Source organism: Phocoena phocoena, chromosome 2, assembly GCF_963924675.1.
Source record: "Phocoena phocoena chromosome 2, mPhoPho1.1, whole genome shotgun sequence".
Classification (NCBI taxonomy): Eukaryota; Metazoa; Chordata; class Mammalia; order Artiodactyla; family Phocoenidae; genus Phocoena; species Phocoena phocoena.
In genome coordinates this window covers 145,183,293-145,203,937 of record NC_089220.1, presented here as the reverse complement: position 1 = coordinate 145,203,937, position 20,645 = coordinate 145,183,293, and the positions used below count along the sequence as shown (strand labels likewise).

Here is a 20,645-nt window from a genome sequence, read left to right as displayed (position 1 = left end):
ACCATAGGGAACCCGACAACAGGTTCTAAGTGTTCCCTGTCCTGTATTTCAGGGACCATCAGAAGAACTTTGCACTCTTAATTTTCCATGACTTCAAGTCCAACTTGGTTTTCTCTGTTAAATGTCATGTCTCCTTGCTCACTTCAAATCTACTGCCCCAAGGATTCATTCCTTTTGTGTTAAAAACCGCATTGCCTCTGGAACAGACTTGAAATCCTTTAACAGACGCAACATTTAGAGATTAAAGCAGCTGTGCAAACTTTTAAAAATAAATAAGCTGGTAAAATATAGATACGTATCTTTCCTCTCAAATCTTTTATAATTCTCTGCCTGTTTTTTTCCCTGTGTGACCAAATCCAGATAACAGCATTGCTGGCCACTCACCCAGAAAAAGGAAACCTCAAACTCATCTGATTCTGTCTCCTTTACACATCCCTAACCTCCCTCCCCCCCACGTTGAATAGGTTTTCAAGCTCCGTGTAGGACCCCTCTTTAGGTGTCCTGTAAATGTCCCATCCCTACTGCCACCCCCTTAGTTTGAAGCTGTGGAAGAAACAAAGCTTCACGATGTGGTTTAGGTTAAGAAAAATTGTCAGATGCTATTTCAAGCTCGTCGTAAACAGCAACCAGGTGGAGACAGCACATTTTAGACAGCTACGCCAAATCAAGGGAAGTCGTATTGAGTTTCTAGAGTATGTGTGAAAGAAGAAAGAAAAAAAAAACTGAGGTGAAGTTCACTTCGATCTGGAATGCTTAATAAAAAGGATGCATGAGGAACTATCTCCCATGTCAGCCTTGTTCTGTGACTTCCCACAATGACTTAGACATGTTTCACAAACCTTGACATGACATCCGTAGATGGAAATCCAAGGAGAGATTTCCATCTCAGACGGGGAAAGAGAGGCTCTGTAGGAAACAATTTGACAAGAGTCCCAAATCTTTTGACACACTGAATGGCAGGAAAACATATAAGAGAAATTTATCATTTACGACAGAGCTCATAGTGAGATATGAGCTTTCCAAACTTGCGACATCTTTTTTTTTTAATTTATTTTTTATTTTTGGCTGCATTGGGTCATCGCTGCTGCTCATGGGCTTTCTGTAGTTGCGGTGGGTGGGGGCTACTCTTCATTGTGGTGTGCGGGCTTCTCATTGCAGTGGCTTCTCTTGTTGCGGAGCACGGGCTCTAGGCGCGTAGGCTTCAGTAGTTGTGGCTCACGGGCTTCAGTAGCTGTGGCTCACGGGCTCTAGAGCACAGGCTCAGTAGTTGTGGCACATGGCCTTAGTTGCTGCACGGCTTGTGGGATCTTCCCAGACCAGGGCTCAAACCCCTGTCCCCTGCATTGGCAGGTGGATACTTAACCACTGTGCCACCAGGGAAGTCCCTAACTTGTGACATCTTAATTCTGCTTTCCTTTAGGCACAGAATGAAATAATTTTTCAGCACAGAACAAAAACCTGTTCTAGGTCCAAAGCGATTTGTTTGGCTTTCCCATTAAATAAAGTTGATTTCGTCTAAATGACATATTTCTAATACGTCATATTTCTAACATCATGTTTTCTTTTTAAAACTGTCATACAGTAAATTGACTATTTTTTATTTTGGTGTACAGTTCTATGGATATTAACATGTATAAATTTCTATAACCAATGTCATGATCAGGATCCAGAGTAATTCTACCACCCCTCAAAACTCCCTTGTGCTAAATCTTTGTTGTCACACCCTCCCCTCCCCTTAATCCTAGCAACCACTGATCAGCTCTTCATCCCTATAGTTTTATATTTCTGAGAATGTCAAATAAAGAGAATCATACAGTAGGTAACTTTTTGAGACTGGCTTCTTTCTGCATAATGTCTTTGACATTCACGCAAGTTGTTGCATGTGTTGTTTGTTCCTTTTCATTGCTGAGTAGTATTACATGATATGGACGAACACTTAGGTTGTTTCTATATCTTGGCTCTTGTGAATAATGCTGCCATAAACATGGGGTGCATATGTCTCTTTGGTAACCTGTTTTCATTTCCTTTGGATAAATACCCAGAAGCGGGATTGCTAGATTGTAGGGTAGCTGTATCTTTAATTTTTTGAGGAAACTCCATACTGACTCCCAGAGTGGCTGAACCAATAAGTTTTCATTTCTCTGGGATAAATACCTAGGAGCGGTTCATATGATGAGTGTGTGTTTAACTTTCTAAGAAACTGCCAAATCAATGCTGGAGAGGGTGTGGAGAAAAGGGAGCCTCCTGCACTGCTGGTGGGAATGTGAACTGGTGCAGCCACTATGGAGAACAGCATGGAGGGTCCTCATAAAACTAAAAGTAGAACTACCATATGACCCAGCATCCCACTCCTAAGCATGTATCTGGAGAAAAATATAATTCAAAAAAATACACGCACCCCAGTGTTCACAGCAGTATTATTCACAATAGCCAAGACATGGAAGCAGCCTAAGTGTCCATCGACAGATGAGTGGATAAAGAAGATGTATATATATACAGTGGAGTATTACTCAGCCATAAAAAGAATGAAATCATGCCACTTGCAGCAACATGGATGGACCTAGAGATTTTGATACTAAGCGAAGTACATCTGACAGAGAAAGACAAATAGCACACGATATCACTTATATGTGGAATCTAAAATATGACACAAATGAACCTATCTTTGAAGCAGAAACAGACTCACAGGCATAGAAAACAGACTTGTAGTTGCCAAAGCGGGGGGTGTGGGGAACGGATGGATTGGGAGTTTGGGATTAGCAGATGCAAACTATAACATTACATATAGAATGGATAAGCACCAAGGTCTTACTGTACAGTGCAGGGAACTATATTCAATATCCTGAGATAAACCATAATGGAAAAGAATATTAAAAAAGAATGTATATATATATATATATATATATCTGAGTCTCTTTGCTGTACAGCAGAAATTAACACAACATTGTAAATCAATTAGACTTCAATAAAAAAAAGAAACTACCAGACCATTTTTCAGAATTTATATTCCCATGAGCAGTATATGTGTACCAGCAGGTACTCAGTGTCATTTTTGGCACTTGGTATTACTGATATTTAAAACTTTTAGCTACTGTAATATGTGTGTAGAAGTATCTCATCGTAGTTTTAACTTGCATTTTACTAATAACTAATAATGTTGAACATAGATTCATATACTTATTTGCCAAACTTATGTTTTCCCCGGTGTATCTCTTCTAATCTTTGGCCCATTTTTCATTGGGTCACTTCCCCCTTACTATTGTTTTGAGAGTTCTTTAGATATTCTGTACCCAAGTCCTACAGCAAATGTATGATTTGCATATGTTTTCTCCCAGTCTGCACCTTGTTTTCCATTGTTCTAGCAGTGTCTTTTGTAGAGCGAAAGATTTTTATTTTGATGGAATCCAGTTTATCATTTTTTATCTTTTATGGAGGCTTTCTGTGGGCTGTGATTTCAGTTTCAGTTTAGTTTCAAAACCTTTTCAGTGAAAGTACTCCCTGAACTCTAGGTGCTGAGCAGGTATAGAATGACGTGACCATACGAGTAGGGGTGGTTACAAATCTTCAAATATTTTTTATCCGTATCTCAGTATATCTAGTACCTAGGGGTTTTGATTTTGAATCTTATACCACTAAACCTGAAAGGAGTTTAACTAAAATGCATTTTTGTTAAGGCACTGCGAATAATGTTTTCCATTCAATTCAAGTAATAGGCACGACAATCTATAAATTTGTGGAACTTCTGTAGTGACTTCCAAGAGAATATATGCCTATGTAGGGAATAACTATATTGGACTTTCATAGACTCTGATCTATTAAATATAGTGTCCAAATTCACGTTCTCAAGGTAAGAGTCCTGTGTGTCTTTCCTAAGAACAGAACATAGATGTTGGGAGCTCTGTAGTAAGCCAGTTATTAAAACCTGTTTTATGTACAGTCATCTTTTCATGTGCAACGATCACCCTTTACCTGCCAGGCATCTCATAAATTACATGGGAACATTTCCTTAATGATAGAGTCAAAAGTTAACACAAAAACATAATGTTAGTGGAGCAACAAGGTCCAGTTCATACTTGACGAAATCCATGTTTCAAGATCCCATGGTCGCCTATATTGAGTTTTAAGACTACTGCTACCCTGTCATTTAATTTCAGGTCTATAGATCATAAAGTTGTCTCATCCTGTCCAAATTCTACATTCAGCTATTTTAATTTCCATCTGCTTCTTCATATGGGGCTGCCTTTTAAGTTTAGTAATTGTAGAGAGAACAGCCAGGGTAGAACCTGGTTGTGCTTTACTTACGGAGTTTTTATATGTGAAAGACTAAACAAAGGACAAGACTCAAGTCTTAAATCTTCTGTCCTCATTCTTTTTAGTAAGCAAAAGTCTGAGTAGTTGCTGAAAGACTATTAAGCTCTCTGGGATTCTACCTCTATGCTGCATCATTTATACACACCAACATTGCCACACCTCAGACCTCCTTGGTTTCTAGAATTCAGATCATCTAAATCATTAGCCTTTTCTGACTACGTTCTCTACTCTGGCCAGACTCGGGTCAGGCACTCAGTGAAGCTTTTATTGATATATCCTGGGTTGTCTCTCCCTTACTTCCAACATAGTAGTGACAATCCCTACGCCTTCATCTATCACGACTAGGACTCCAGGGCTGGGCAGGAATAAATGGTGGCTGGAGGCGATGTAATATGTTTATGCTGCCATTTGCAAACCCTGACATCACCATGGTACCCGCAAGGTCCCATCAACCTCCCTGTTGCTGTGCCTCATGCATCACTCATTTTCTGCATCCTCGCCCTTGGGCTATAGTATATCACGGTCACCTATGAGAGTCACGGAGCCACACTGACTTGGCTCAATACAAAGTCACAGCTGGGTTGCTATTATTCCCACCAGGCAATCTCTTGGCTAGCAACTTTCCTACTGCATTTTCCCTCAAGGTGAACTCAAATCCTCCCTATTGGCTTCAAGTCTGTAATGTTGCTGGGCGGGTTCCTTTCCACCATTCTTATTGCTTCTTCTTACGTGTCGGAATTTTCCATGACTGTAAAACTCCTGGCCTCTCTCCAGCGTTTCATTTAATCTGTGTACTGGCTCACTTAAGTGGTTTACTTTCTAATTGTGATTTTCTCTTTCGCATAGATTCTTACTTCTTTTCTATTTAGAGAAGACCTTTCAATATTTCCTGTAGGACAGGTTTGATATTGCTGTATTCTTTTAGTTTTTGCTTGTCAGAGAAATTCTTTCTCTCTCCTTCTATTCTAGTTGATAATCTTGCTGGGTAGAGTATTCCTAGGTTGCAGAATTTTCCCTTTCAGGACTTTGACTACATCTTGCCACTCCCTTCTGGCCTGCAACGTTTCTGCAGAGAAATAAGCTGATAGCCTTATGGGGTTTCCCTTGTAATTAACTCTTTGTTTTTCTCTTTCTGCCTTTAGAATCCTCTCTTTATCTTTAACTTTTGCCATTTTTATTATAATATGTCTTGGTGCAGGTCTGTTTGGGTTTATCTTGTTAGGGACCTTCTGTGCTTGCTTTCTGTATCTGGATATCTGTTTCCTTCTTTAGGTTTTGGAAGTTTTCAGCCATAATTTTTTAATTTTTATTACACTTGTGGCTGTGGTTTATTGAAGTAAAAGGATAGAAATTAAAAGAGAGAAAAGGGAAAGATGTGTGGGGCATGATTTCCAGGAGAAACCAGGAGCAAGCTTCCAAAACTTCTTTCCCAGGGGAGTTGCGTGGATGTGCTTAATTCTCTGAGCAATGATTTGTGATAAGATGTGCAGCCAGGGAACTAGCGGAGCTCACCTGAGCCGTGGTGTCCAGGGTTTTTACTGGGGATCAGTCATGTAGACATGCAGTGCCAGCATGACTTATCTCAGCTGTTCGGACTCCAGATCCCCAGGAAAAAGCAGGCATTCACTGTGAATCATATCGTTAGCATAAACTATTTGACCAAACTGATACTGCTTGGCCCAAGGCCTCAGGCACACAACACTCTTACCAGGCAGAGTATTCTTTTATTATTTTTTGTGTTGTCACATGCACTTCAGTAAAGATGCATCAGTCAATCTGGCTACAGCTCAATCAGATCCATTTAACAAATGACAATAATTAGTGTACTCAGAGTCACACACTTGCTTTGTGTAGAAGGAAGGGCCTGTTCACTAGAACACAGAATGCAATCCCTGACAAAAATCAACATTAATACATGTGAGAGCCCATAATTTCTTCAAATACATTTTCAATCCCCTTTTCTCTTTCTTCTCCTTCCAGGATCCCTATTATATATAGATTGGCACGTTTTATATTATCCCATAGGTCTCTTATATTGCTTTCATTTTTTTTTTCATTTGGGTTTCATTTGGTCAAGTGGGTGATTCAGCCTTTCATTTACTCTTTTTTTAAAAAATAAATTTATTTTTGGTTGTGTTGGGTCTTTGTTGCTGCGCGCGGGCTTTCTCTAGTTGCGGTGAGTGGGGGCTACCGTTTATTGCGGTGCATGGGCTTCTCATTGCGGTGGCTTCTCTTGTCGGGGAGCACGGGCTCTAGGCGTGCGGGCTTCAGTAGTTGTGGCATGCGGGCTCAGTAGTTGTGGCTCATGGGCTTAGCTGCTCTGCAGCATGTGGGATTTTCCCAGACCACGGCTCAAACCTGTGTCCCCTGCATTGGCCGGCGGATTCTTAACCACTGCGCCACCAGGGAAGCCCCTCATTTACTCTTGAGAGAATTAATTTTCTGGCTGGAGTTTGGGGACCAGGACATGAGTATACTTCTCTCTCTCTCTTTGGGAGCCAGCTGCCTGCAGGATGAATGGATTCTCACTTTGTCTAGGTCGAACGGTAAGCTTAGCAGGGAAGAAGGGAGGCCTGCAGGCTGCTGGTGCTGCCTGCGACTGGGTGGGGACATCTACGTCTGGGGTGTGCATTTGGCAAGAACTGGACCACACCCTCTAGCACAACATTTATTACTAATAAAGCTGAGATTTTAACCTCTGTCTGATGTCTGCGTCTTTCTCTGAATTGGCTTTCAGAGTCAGGTAAGGGACAAGATTGTCATTTACTAGGCATGTCAAAACTCCACCACTTCATCCCACCCCTCCCCCATCATCCAAGCACCCTTGACTCTTATTAATTTATAAGATTAAGGCATTCAGGTGAGCTCTTCCCCAGCCTTCTCCATCCCTACGTGTGTGTCTTTGGACGGCTTTCTCTCCATCAGAGGAATCACCACCTCCTTTCTAAGACTGATCTTTCTTTCAGGTCTTTTTCTAATTACTGTCTTGTTTCTCTCCTTGTCTTTCTTGTCGGGGTCTTTCTTACCATAATCTTCTCTTCCTGGTCACTTGGAAAGAGGACGCCAAAGAAGATCTCAAGATCAACTGATGATTTCCCATCAAGCCGACAGGAAACCCAAGACCTTAACCCAGATCCACAAATATGACAAGAAACCACTTAACCCAGAGGGTTTTGGGGGAATCAGAGCCTGCTATTATAGGTTTGGCTACTCTATGACCTATAGCTCCTTATGTATAGGACCAACTGCATTTAAAATGTGTGATTTATGAGTTATATCCTGCATACTTTGAAATATCAGACATAGAAAATAAATTTATGTAAATGTTATAAAATATATGAAAGAGTAGAGGAGATAAGGAGAGCAATATACACCACACATTCCCAAACCTTACAATAATACACTTGTTATAATTAAATATTAAGTTTGGTGCTAAGCTTCCTTGAAGCCATGAAAAAAGGTAAACACACTGGATTACATAATTCTCATTGTTCGAGAAAAGGAAGCTGAATATCTAACAAAGTTTTGTCAGAAAGGATTCTTTCCAACTCAATTGCTCTGGAACCTGTGGACCAGTGACGGGGATGCCAAAGCACAAAAAGAAAGGTGTGTTCGACAGTGGGTTTGCGAGAGACACAGAGGTGGGCTTCAAGCTCCAATTGATAGGGATACTTGTTACCAGTTATTAAACTGGTGAGACGAGAGTAGAATGTTTAGGTTGACCAGTTCTACCTTGGTTGTGCTGGGAAGTTATTTGTAAATGTTGTCCCCGCACCAGCCCTCTTGCTTATTTGATATTATGCCTTTGGGTAAAGAGACAACATGCACCAACACCAACTCTTGTTTTGATCTTACTGATCTGAAGGATTCTTCCTTTTACAGGGACCAGAATCATTTGCATACTGAGGTTATTCCTCATCCCTAAGAGTAAAACCAAAGTTTTGAATCCAGAGGGAGCATTGTTGGTTTCCTATTTGATATTCCAGGAGGGAACTACTCGTGGAGGACAGGACAGAAAGTTGCATTCAAATCAAGAGACAAACTTTGGAGTCATTCATTCATTCCAAAAAATCGAGCTCCTGCTAACGTGGCCATGTGCAGGCTCTGGGAACACCGTGGTGAGTGGAATTTTTAGCTGGTCCCTGCCTTCGTGGGGCTTAGACTCCAAGAGCCCTGACCTCGTCTACTAAGGTGTGAAGCAGTCAGGGAAGTTTACCAGAAGGAATTGGCATTTGGGCAGAGTTCCAAAAGATGAGCAGGTGGAGGGAAGAGGATGTGCAAAGTCCCTGCGGCAGGAAGAAAGCAGTGGCTCTGAGGGGGTGGAAGAGGGCCAGCAAGACTGGAGGACTGAGCATGAGGGGCGGACAGTCCAGGGTGCGGCTGGACGGATGGCAGGGCCTCATGGGCCCAGGAGCAGTGGGAGCCACTGAGGGGGCTTTTCAGGCGAGCTGGTGATGGGGGCTGTGGGGGCTGGTTAGAGTCTCTCTGGTGTAAAATGGACTGAAAGACCAGGACTGAATTCTGAGGACTGATTTCTGAGGGGACAGCTGCAAGAACCCAAGTGAAAAATGATGCTGGCTTGTACTCAGGTGCTGAGGGTAGAGAAGGAAAGATGTGGGTGGACCATGATTTATACGTGAGGGGAAGTTATCCGACTTGGGGATTGTTAGTGCAGAAGAGGGAGGACTCCAAATGCTTTGCCAGTGACTGTCTTGCTGAATGAGATGGCAGTGGTGCTATTCATGGAGCCCCGGGGGGACGTTTTGGGAGGAAAAGCCTGAGGGCGGTGCCTTGAGACAGCTAAGTGGGCCGGTGGCTGGGGCTTTGGGTTAAATGCCCGGCTGCAACCAGCGCTGTGTTAGCTAAAAACTGAGTCACATGGTACATCTCTTCTTGAGGGACTGAATGTTGGAATTTACAAAATGTTGAAATTCTATTAAATGGTTAGTTTGGTAGAATTTTATATATACCTTTCCAAGCAATAGGGGAAAGCCATGAATTTGGTTCCTGAACCTAAGCCCTCAAAGCACCCTGCATGGAGGAGCACGACACGTATGTAAACTTCCGGTGTGAACACGTTTGCAAATCATTGGCCCAGGTTTTGCAAGGTGCCCGGACCACAGGGAGGTCAGGAAGGGAAAAACACCAACGGTGTTGATCACAGACGCTAACCCCTAACCAGACCCTGCCGTCCCCATGGTGCTGGGGCCGGTCCCACTGAGAGAAGAACAGGAAAATCGTCAAACGGCAAATGATGACACAGAAAATGAAAGCAAGCAAATCTATAAGGAAGATTAAAGAAGTGGTAGAGACATCTGAGTACTCAAAAATTTGATTTTAAAAGTAATCACTGATGGGAGGGATAAATTAAGTATTTGGGATTAACAGATACACATTATTATGTAGAGAATAGATAAGTGACAAGCACCTACTGTATAACACAGGGAACTATATTTGACATCTTGTAATAACCTATGAGGAAAAAGAATCTGAAAAAGAATTTATATATATATATGTATGATGGAACCACTATAACAGAACCAATTCGCTGTACACCCGAAACATTGTAGCTCAACTATACTTCAATTAAAAAAAAAAGCGACTACAGAAAAAGTAGATAAATTAGGAATTTGGGATTAACATATACACATTACTGTATATAAAACAGATAACCTACAAGGACCTACTTTATAGGACAGGGAACTCTACTCAATATTCTGTGATAACCTATATGGGAAAAGAATCTGAAAAAGAGTGGATATGTGTATATGTATAACTGAATCACTTTGCTGTACACCTGAAACTAACACAACACTGTAAATCAACTATACTTCAATAAAAGAAAAGAAAAAAAAGTCATCACTGGTGCCAACAGTTAGGTAGAAATAAGTAATTCTTCCCATTCTCCCACCATCTCTTGCTCCCCAGAGGTCCTGGTTAAGGGTGAAGGAAAGCTCCCTTTTCCGGACCTCCTCTTTCTGTCTCTGGCGTTCACCTATGATTCAGCCAAGAAAGAGTCAACAAAGGGAACCGGAGGGGTAGGAATGTGCTCCCGTCACCCCCCGGGGAGCTCAGCCAAGGCAAACGGGAAGTAGCCTGCTTTTACCGCCCCGCGCACTTTCATTCCTCCTACGTGTGCTCGGAGCCCCAAGGGGAAAATGCAATTTGGTAGCAACCTGACAACCACATCCCTGGAGCCTTGGTCCAAAAAGGGTAAAAATCCAAACACTGCTCTGGGAAGGGAGGAGGGGAGGAGGCAGGGTGAAAGAGAATACCATTTCCACCCATGGTAAATTACGCCTGTGATTCCATTCAAGTTAATGTCTACCTAGAAAGTGGAAGTTAGGTTATCAAGATGGGGGCACTTTATCTTTCTCGTAATGAAATCATGATTATATCTTGAAAGGTTAGTAATTACCAGTAAAATAGCAAAGAACTGTTCCAAAGTTTTATTGAAAATATACCTTATTAAGGCTGAAGGTTGGTGCAGATAACCTTTGAGTTTGGCTGGTAGGATTGTAAGTTGACTAGGTCTAGGAGGGCGGGAGGGGTAGAGCTCTGCAGCTGCCGGGGGCATCATCCCTCCTGTGGGCTGAGGTGGAGGCACTGGCCTGAACACCCACCACGAAGATTTCACGGTGTATCGTGAATTCTACTGTAATTGCTGGGGCCCCTGATTGGGAAGTATGTGCTGAAATATTCTCTTGAAGTCCTACCATGTTTTTATGTTTCTCGATATACACACGTGTATCAGACGATATACACGGTATCAGAAAACTTTAATGCTGAAGACTCCAGGATAGAATGATGCTCTGGAATCCCCTTAGGCATGTCTCCCTCGCCACGCTCATCCTTCCACATGCATTGTTGATTAAACTCTTTGGAACAACGTTTTATCAATTCTCATGCTCTTTAACAAGCTTCAGTTGCTTTTATGAAGTGACCAACGTTCTCAAAAATTATGATTCAGAAAATGTCTCTAGTGCGGGTTGATCATTCCCGTCTACCTTTGCTGGTTGCTCTGCAGTTTGCAGCCTCAGGAAAAGCAATGCTATAAAGTATGGAACACATCACCCTTTCTGTTCCTCTCTGACCTGCCCTCCTCTGCTCATTTACTCACTGCCCCATACAGGCAAGCCATCCATTCCCCACGTAGTAAGCACTGACATCTTGATGCTGCTGATCTTGCTGGGTACCCAAGACAGACGCCTCTGCCCCTCCTGTACCTCTGCTCCGTGAGGTTGGAAAGGTGTTGGGAAGGTGCAAGGAGAGCACAAGTCAGGATCAGGAGGTCAAGCCGGGGCTGACCACACTTGGCCAAGGCAACAACATATGTCAAGGGCATGGAGAAACGTCCCCAGCAGTTACACAGCCCTGCACCTGACAGTTCTCTCCATGTATTGTATTGTAAAAGCGCCCACTTTGGGGGCGGGCAAGAACCATCAGGGTTTTGTTTGTTTTGGTTTGGTTTTGGCCTGGAATATTTGTGATATATGTCATCATTCAATTCTATATACAATATATAACCATCGTTTGGAACTTTCACACTACTTTGGGGGGTGGGGAACACGTTCAAAAGCCAACGTTGAGTCAACAGGAGAACTGGGAGTGAATGTGTAAATGGACTTGGCATTCCCCTTAGACAGGACGGAGGAGCCGCACCCTTTGGCCCTGCACCCCGCGCCCCGCGGTGGCCACGCCCCAGGCGCACCTCTCACAGGTGACACGAATGCGCTCCTCGCTGGACGACTGCTGCTCGTCCTCCTTCTCCTGGAAATGCTCCCGGACACACTGCTCTTCAAACTCGTGCAGCCTCTTCAGCTCCTCGTCGCTGAGAAACAGCTCTGTGCAAAGGCAGAAGCGGTTGCCACGTGAGAAACCAGCCAGGTAGATGCACCCTTTCGAATTTCACAGCCCGCTTTTAACCAAGCTCCCTTCCCCACCCCTTGCAGGCAGCGCCCTGCTCCTGCCACTGGTTATATCACACGAAGACTCCTTGTAATATGCGGCGATCATATTGATATTTCTGGTGGAGCTAAACGGCTCACTTTTTAACACAAAAATCCAAATTACAGCTATTTGGAAAGCGAAACCAAGTATGATTTTCTGGAAAAGGTTTTGCATGTATTTTATGGATAGAGTCAAGTGGACAGGAGTATTTTCCCATTCTCTTTAGATGCAACACACTAAAAACATTTTGAGGACGTCGCTGGTGGTGCAGTGGTTAATAATCTGGCTGCCAACGCAGGGGACACGGGTTCGAGCCCTAGTCTGGGAAGGTCCCACATGCCGCGGAGCAACTAAGCCCGTGCGCCACAACTACCGAGCCTGTGCTCTAGAGCCCGTGCTCCGCAACAAGAGAAGCCACCGCAATGAGAAGCCCACGTGCCACAAAGAAGAGTACCACCACCCGCCGCATCTAGAGAAAGCCCTTGCGCAGCAACAAGAACCCAACGCAGCCAAAAGTAAATAAATAAATAAATTTATATGTATAAAAACATTTTGAAAAGAACATTGGCTTTATAGAGAAAAGTTATTTTCAAGAACTGTCTCAATTTCTCATCTCTTCATGAGTGGACTTTCAGTGATATGAATTACTAATAAATGAACAAAACTAGAATAAAATCAGCATAAAATGAGAAGCATTCTGCAAAGAATAGCATTTGGATAGAGTGCTGTGTTTTCACACATTTAAGTAGTTTAAGGAGATTTCCATGCAGGTATCCAATTAGAATAGTCTTTCTAGATTAGCCCAAGATAGAAATGAAAGAGTCCTGCACATACTCAATCCACGATCCTGTTCGTCTTGGTCCCCTTCTCTTTTCTTCCTGCAGTGGCGGCTGAGACGCATAATGATTATATAGACGTGGCTTAAAATGATCATTGGTGGAGGCAAGACTGGCCGGTCGTGAAATGTCATAATCAGCTGATAACGCTGGAATTTCCACACTTGGTTGGATATTGACTTTACTTCAAAGAAGGTATTGCTTTAAAAAGAATACATGTTTAGTTAGTTGTATTACTTTTTTTTTTTTTTTTTTTTTTTTTTTTTTTTTTTTTTTGCAGTATGCGGGCCTCTCACCGTTGTGGCCTCTCCCGTTGCGGAGCACAGGCTCCGGACGTGCAGGCTCAGCGGCCACGGCTCACGGGCCTAGCTGCTCCACAGCACGTGCGATCTTCCCGGACCGGGGCACGAACCCGCGTCCCCTGCATCGGCAGGCGGACTCTCAACCACTGCGCCACCAGGGAAGCCCAGTTGTATTACTTTTAATTGTGATTTCCCAGGGCAATCAGAATTACTCACACTGAATTGAAAATATGCAGTGAAATGGCCTTTTGGGGTCATTCCACGAGTTAGTACTGACTCTGAATGACCTGTCTTTTGGTTTATCTATCATCGTAGCTTACCAACATTCAAGGACGTTTTACTCATATAAATAATTAAGTGTATTGAAATTGCTACCCACTGCTTTCTTGCAAAACCACACCACAGTCTACTGACTGCTCAGGAAATTTTATTTCATATATTTAAAGGTATGAGCCATCCCACTAAGCATTTTGAAGTATTTAAACTTTAAATTCAGTCAACTAGCTGACTACATTTTTTTGGAACCGAGTTGATTAATTACTGAACATTTTGATTGAAGGTGGGTTACTTTGGATGTTTGGTAGGTACAGTCTTTGTCTTCTTTGAGTTTCCAGTGGGGGGCAGTAAGCCTAGAATTGCTGGAATCCTGATCAGGCGTGTTGTCTACACGGGGACCTTAGAAAAGTCAGTTAACCTCTGTCAACCTTCATTTTCTCATCTGTCAAGTCCAGAGTGTAACCAGATTCTCTCCAATGCCCTGGTCAGCTCTGAAAGTCTATATTTCTGTGAAGGATTTTTCCCTTATATTTTTCATCTTAGAAACTAAAATAAATTTTTCCAACATTTATTAAGCATGGTCACATCCTCAACATATCATGACAAAAGGGGCAAGTTTTACAAGAAATTTGATTGTGGATTTTAAGCCTTTTCTTTCTTAGGCCATTTTATCTTCTATTCGGTAAGTGATAAGAAAAATATTTCATATAATAGTACAGTAATTGTCACAGCCTATGAAATTAACTTTGCTTTCTGTGCTTCTGATAATGAATTCAAGGCTCAGTTTGATAAATCTTCTCTGTCTCAGGAGACTTTCGTCTAAGAAAATATTTTCATTAGATTAAAATACATGCCAAGGGGCTTCCCTGGTGGCGCAGTGGTTGAGAGTCCGCCTGCCGATGCAGGGGACGCGGGTTCGTGCCCCGGTCCGGGAGGATCCCACATGTCGTGGAGCGGCTGGGCCCGTGAACCATTGCCGCTGAGCCTGCGCGTCCGGAGCCTGTGCTCCACAACGGGAGAGGCCACAACAGTGAGAGGCCCACGTACCGCCAAAACAAATAATAATAAAATAAAATAATAAATAAATAAATAAACCATGCCAAAAGTGTTAAAATACTAACCAAGATTGAATTTAAATGTATTTAAGTGTCAACTCTTGATTTAGGAATACATGAAGGCTGATTACGGTTGAACAAAAAAACGTTGTGAAAAATTCTACGCATTTGAAAGCCCTAGTGGAATTCCATGTAAATCCTGGGCAGCCTGGGAGATTTCTGAGATTACACTGAAAATCTGTAAAATAATAAATAACAAATATACGGTCATCAGCGGTGACACGCACTTGAAAACGGCGATGAGCAAGTTCACGAGCAGGATGTTGGCCACTAGCAGGTAGCAAGCCATGATGGCGGGCGTGAGCCAGGCGCCCGGGATGCAGGGAGGGAGCCGCTTGCCCTCCTCATCGTACTGGTTGTCACCACAAGGAGCTGAAACGAGAGTCTGTCTTTTTGTGCTTGACTTTTACATAGAATGAAAAGAATAAATAAACTGACCTATGCTATTAAAGGACCTATTTCTTTTTTACTATGTTTTTTTTCTGATTTCATAAACAATAATTTTCCATGTGAAAAATATCAATTCATACAAAGGAGATAAGGAACTCATTTCTGCACTCACAGATAGTCATTCTTAACTTGTTATATTTGTAAACATTTTCTCATTTCTGTGTTGTGTTTGTCATACACAGAAGTTCTTCATTTCTAAGCAGACGCACCTATCTATGCGTCTATGGTTTCTTTACTGTTATCCATTAGAAAGTGATTGGGTCTTCTAATTATTTAACATTAACTTATGTTGTCTTCTTGGTCATTTGTACATTAACTTTGAAAATAATTTTATTGTGAGGTAGGAGGTACGGATCCCCTCTAGCCTCCAATCCATTAACTGACTGTTCTGAGTGATGTTTGAAAAAGAATCTTTTCTCTCTCTGCTCATTTGAAATGCCACTTTGATCATATGGGACTTGTTTTCTGACGAAAAAGATAGGATGATCTCAACAGTAATTAGTGAAGTAATATCCATCAATTTATTGTCTATTTACTTTTCACTTCCTTATCGTTTACAAAAGTACTGACACCAGAAAACAAGAGAAATATTTGAAACTGGTATAAGACTATTGGTAATTAGCTGAGGAAGAAACTAATTAATACACACATTTCATGGACTAGAGTCATCAATTATGCATAAACTTACGATTGATTTCCATGGCGTAGACTACAGAGTGATTGGAAAGCAGCATTTTATTTTTTTTAGTTTTGACGGGAAGGAAGAAAAAAAATAAGACAGTTGAGAGAAAAGTCAAACAAATGATGAACAACACAAGAACTGTTTTGCTGTCAAGAAACATAAAGTGTTCAAGCTTGGGAATTACAGATTCACACTTGGAAACAGTGATCTGCTTAGGAGAATTTTACACATTATTAATTATAGGAAATATATGTATATATATTTCATGAATATTTATTTTACCACGTCATAAGCAATAGTAAAACTCACTAGTGAAAGAAACTGTGAAAAAGACATGAGGCTACTAACAGATGATCATTTTAACATGTAGGTTGACCAATCAAGCATTCCCTGTATCCCAACACAAACACATCATAAGCACAAATAAATACAAAATTATTATGAAATAATCAGACCAAGAATTGAAAACCTACATTTCATGGTGTTACTGAAAATAGCCTCAAGTTTGCCTCTTCATCTTCTCTTGTTACCCAATTTAATAAAAAAAATAAAAATATTACAACTTACGTCTGGATCCAGGGACTTTTAGCATTTATGTATGTTTACTGAAGCTAATATTCCTTTGAAACAAAATTAGATTTTTACGTTCTGGTTTACCGAGCTACAAACACATTTGCTAATTGACCCTGAGATACTCATGATAAGGATGTGTCCTGAATCACGTGATGAAAGCCAGTAGGTAGAAGGCATTGTGCAACTGGTTATCAGTCTCACTTAGTGGAGATATACCAAACAACCCTGCATTTCCTACAAGGCAAGGATGTTCAGAACCTTCTATTCTCAAGAAGCTTCTGCTTCTACTGGAAGCAGCAGCCATGCTATTGTACCTGGTGCTTTTTGACAGAGCACAACATGCAAATTAAGATATTGGTACTAACATGAAAATAGGTCTGAAGATGCTTGTTCATTGGTGATGCCATAACTGTCTGGGTGAAATAGCATAAGAGCATTTGAACTTCACTTCCTACAACACAAGAGACACTGTGACCTACCAGCTCAGCCTGGGAAGAGCTGGGGCCTGCATTCCCCAGAAATCCATGCAGGATTGCAGCTCATTTCCTCTGCTAACATCCAGAATACTGTTGATAATACAAAAATATCACTCCAGGAGTGAAGAGGAAATGGATAGCTATGTGGAAAATGGGTTTTGAAGCTTGAAGAAGAGGATGACACATGGCAATAGTCACTCTCATTTGACTGAAATAACACTACCAGCTCTATCTCAGGGCAGAAAAAGATTCAGGTTGAAGAAAAATTAGGATGTTGGCATTGGGACTACATTCATGTGTAGGACATGCTCAAGGGATGTAAGACTCAGAATTCCAGTTAGTGGTTCTCAGAGTAGAAGACAGGACCGATGTCTCAAAACTCTGTATTTCATAATCTGCATTGATTTCTTCATAAAATAATTTGATGCCTATGGCAGAATAAAAAATACTTTATTCCCAAATTAACACAGGCTCTTCCATTAATTTGGAACTGATCATCTGCCTTGGGAAGCAGGGAAGAGAATCTTACTATGAATTCTATTCTTACGGTCTATCTGGTCTGCAAACACCTCTCCGTAGATCATCCAGTAGGGCATGTAGAAGATGTTTCGGGCCAGTTTCCAAGAAGGCTCCTCATCTGGATGCAAAATGGCTTGACGGGCTACCCCGAAACTCATCAACACCACCAGCATGATGACCACAAAATACAGCATGTCAATCATCTGAGGAGAGAGGAAATGGGCCTCTTACTGTCTTGACTCATGGGCCAAGTTCACCTGGTTCATTACACTGTGCTCCTCAAAGACCTTATGAGTGCTTAAGTAGGATGGAGGAAGCTTCTTTTCCCTCCCTCCATCCCATCCATGGGCTACTGATTCTTGTACTTCATGCAATGCATACACCTTATTCTAGAACATTGCCATTCTCATCTCATGCTCTCAATCTTTCCTCTCCTCTATTGTTACCCATAAATAAATTCCTCTAGTAACTACAACTGCAAATGGAGAAAGGGAACAATTATGGAAAATATAGGAATTTGTGAGGGAAACTAAGGAGTAAGAGCAGTAGATATCTAAGGAGGTAATGAGATGGTGAGTTGAGAGCACATACTACTGATATTCATTCATTATACAAACAGTGAGTAGTTAGTTACAGTGCGAAATGCTCTGGTTACTATGGATACTGACCTCACATAATTCTTAATTTTGAACATCCCTGAAGATGAGGGCCCTGGCTGGGATTAGCTCAACCATATATCCCTTTGCTCAAAACCACTTGCCCTACAAAGAGTTATTCCTAAGCTTGGAAGACTTCCTTTCTTCTGGGACCAGTCCCAACACTTGGGCTATTTTAAGTGATGTAAGGATGATCTGCTGGTTCATTTTTAGTTTCATATTTTATGGCCTGTTCTGGAGTAAATGTTGCCATGGATTTGTCTTGACCTCATCACACGAATTGCCTGTGTGCACTCCATGCCACAGCACATGAGCTGGAAGACTGTCTGGAGTAGGGGTAGGGGAGGGTGACCCCGGGCCCCCTTTGTCTCTGGCTTCTACTGCACGTTAGGAGGTTATGTATTGGGTTATTGCCAGAAATACATGTACCTACAGTAGGCCCTCAACCTCATGTTCATCAATTGGATTTAATTAAATTGTCAATATGTAGAAGAACTATGTATCTTAAAGCAAAGAACATTTCCTGTAGGAAACCAACTGCAAGGGAAAGGTCAAATGAAATGCAACAGAGCCACGCTGGAGGCCTGGCCTCAGGTCCTAACCACAGTCTCGGTGTCTGTAGTTACTCACGGGGCGTCAGGACTAACCATCTTTCCGATCATCATCACGTAGGGTCCCAGATACTTGTTGACACCAAAGATGTCCAGGACACGGATGTACCAGAAGATGATATCCACGCAGTAGATCACGCGGCCATAGCCCATGTAGGGCTGCTTCTGTAGGCGGAGGATGGCTCCAATCATGAACATGGAAATGGCCACGAGGTCTGTGATGTTCCAATATTCCTGAAGCCAAACTTTTATTTTCTGGCTGAGTTTACCAGGTTCTGACATAAGGATCTATAAAGAAATGCCAAAGAACAAAAAACAAGAGAGTGTGGTATTGGAAGACTTGTCTTCTTAGAATCTTGGGACATTAGGACTGGAGTGGCATTCCAGGGCATCTGGTCCCCTTTCCTGCTCAAGACTTCTAAGTACTAATCTTCTCAGGCAGAAAAACATATCTAGAAAGGGAAATTCCACAAAATCCTCTGTATGCCTAGAGTCAGGGTTTCACAAACTCTCAGGAAATGCCTTCTAAATTATGTCCCTCGGGCTGTAATTAAAGTAGCTGCCTTTTGATCCCTTTTCTAATTCTCTGGACACTTGCCTGTGAGCCCACGTTCCAGAGTTAGTCCAGGAGGAAAACTCTAGAGCAGAGATAAACCTGTGTGGTCCCACAGAGGGGCAGTCCACCCAGGGGAGATGGCAGAATCGGGATGGGAAATGTTTATCAGCCAAAATTGCTTTGTAACTCAGAGATGGGAAGTCAGGGGAAAGCTGAACTTGATTTTCTCCTGCTTGAGAGCTTACCCTTTCAAAATCACCACTGATTAAAGGGACACTTCCTCAGAGTAAACCTGAAAATATGTAACAAGCAGCAGGCACGGGCACACTTAGAGCAAGCCCCACGTATGCAGCTATGGCGTGCAGCAGGGTGGGGGTCTTAAAAGTGGTACCCCTTTACTTACCGAGACTCTGGGGAGCTTCTGGGGGCTCCAGAGGTGGGATGGGGTGGTGGCTATTTATGGGCCAACCCAGAAGGCGTGCACTAGTTTAACAACCTGTGCACTCTGACTGATGGCTGCCCACCCTCTTTCCTATAACTGGGGGTAAAGAACAGTGTCAGCATATGGCTGATGCTCAGTGAGCTCACGGTGTCCCTAGAGATGGCACGGCAGGCCACGTGGGAAATCCCAGTTGTAAAGTGGGCAAAGTTTGAATGAAGCCCAGCTAGAAAAGAAACAGGAGTAGTAGGAGATGGGTTATAACATTTTAGATTTGGCACTGCGTTTCTCGGGCTGTCATCAGACTGACAGCCTCGAATTAGCTCTCCTGGGAAGAAGTTGCCAGTGATAATTTTTCAGTTCAGTGAAAGGGTCACTGCTGATTGCAAAATAAGAATATTGGTTCTCTATCAGTGGGAGAAAGAATATGAAATTCTGCTGTGTGCTTTCTCAAGTTCACTTTTTCTTGGCTATAAGCTTTTCCTTTACAAGCTGATATAAAGAATTAAAACTTGCAGGTGATATTAGAAAGAAAAGGACCTGGCCCATATTTCCTCTGCAGCCTGCAGGGGCTGCCCTCTTGAAGTTACATGTTAGTTTCAAGTCTCCTGTGACAGGAGTCTGCAAGAGATGGTGTCTGTCCTTTTTCAACACTTCTTTGAAAATGCTGTTTCCCCTGTTTGCAGCAGTTGCGCTGGCAGCCTGCCCAGAGGCACTGGAGGTTTCCACCAGGTGGATGCGCCCAGCCCCCATCTGCTGCAGGTGCCACTGTTCGGCTCCCACCTGCCCCCTTGGGCAATTGCAGCCACTTTCCCAGAGATGCTGATGGCTGGCTGATGTGGGTACAAAAGTCTGTTCCCTTTGGTCAAAGTGGGACAGACTCTACAGTATTA

The 20,645-nt window shown here is 42.4% G+C and overlaps 1 protein-coding gene across 1 annotated transcript in view; it reads right to left on the bottom strand.

Annotated features, from left to right (window-relative positions):
* Nucleotides 1-20,645, bottom strand: part of TRPM1 (transient receptor potential cation channel subfamily M member 1) — a 212,459-nt gene that overhangs the window by 3,992 nt on the left and 187,822 nt on the right. The window contains exons 26-31 of the mRNA XM_065871777.1: nt 18,794-19,045; nt 17,519-17,693; nt 15,929-15,949; nt 15,018-15,162; nt 13,096-13,298; nt 12,023-12,155 (exon numbers count right to left, since the gene is read on the bottom strand). Of these exons, the coding sequence (XP_065727849.1) occupies nt 12,023-12,155; nt 13,096-13,298; nt 15,018-15,162; nt 15,929-15,949; nt 17,519-17,693; nt 18,794-19,045 (929 nt within the window). The remainder of the gene's footprint in view (nt 1-12,022; nt 12,156-13,095; nt 13,299-15,017; nt 15,163-15,928; nt 15,950-17,518; nt 17,694-18,793; nt 19,046-20,645) is intronic.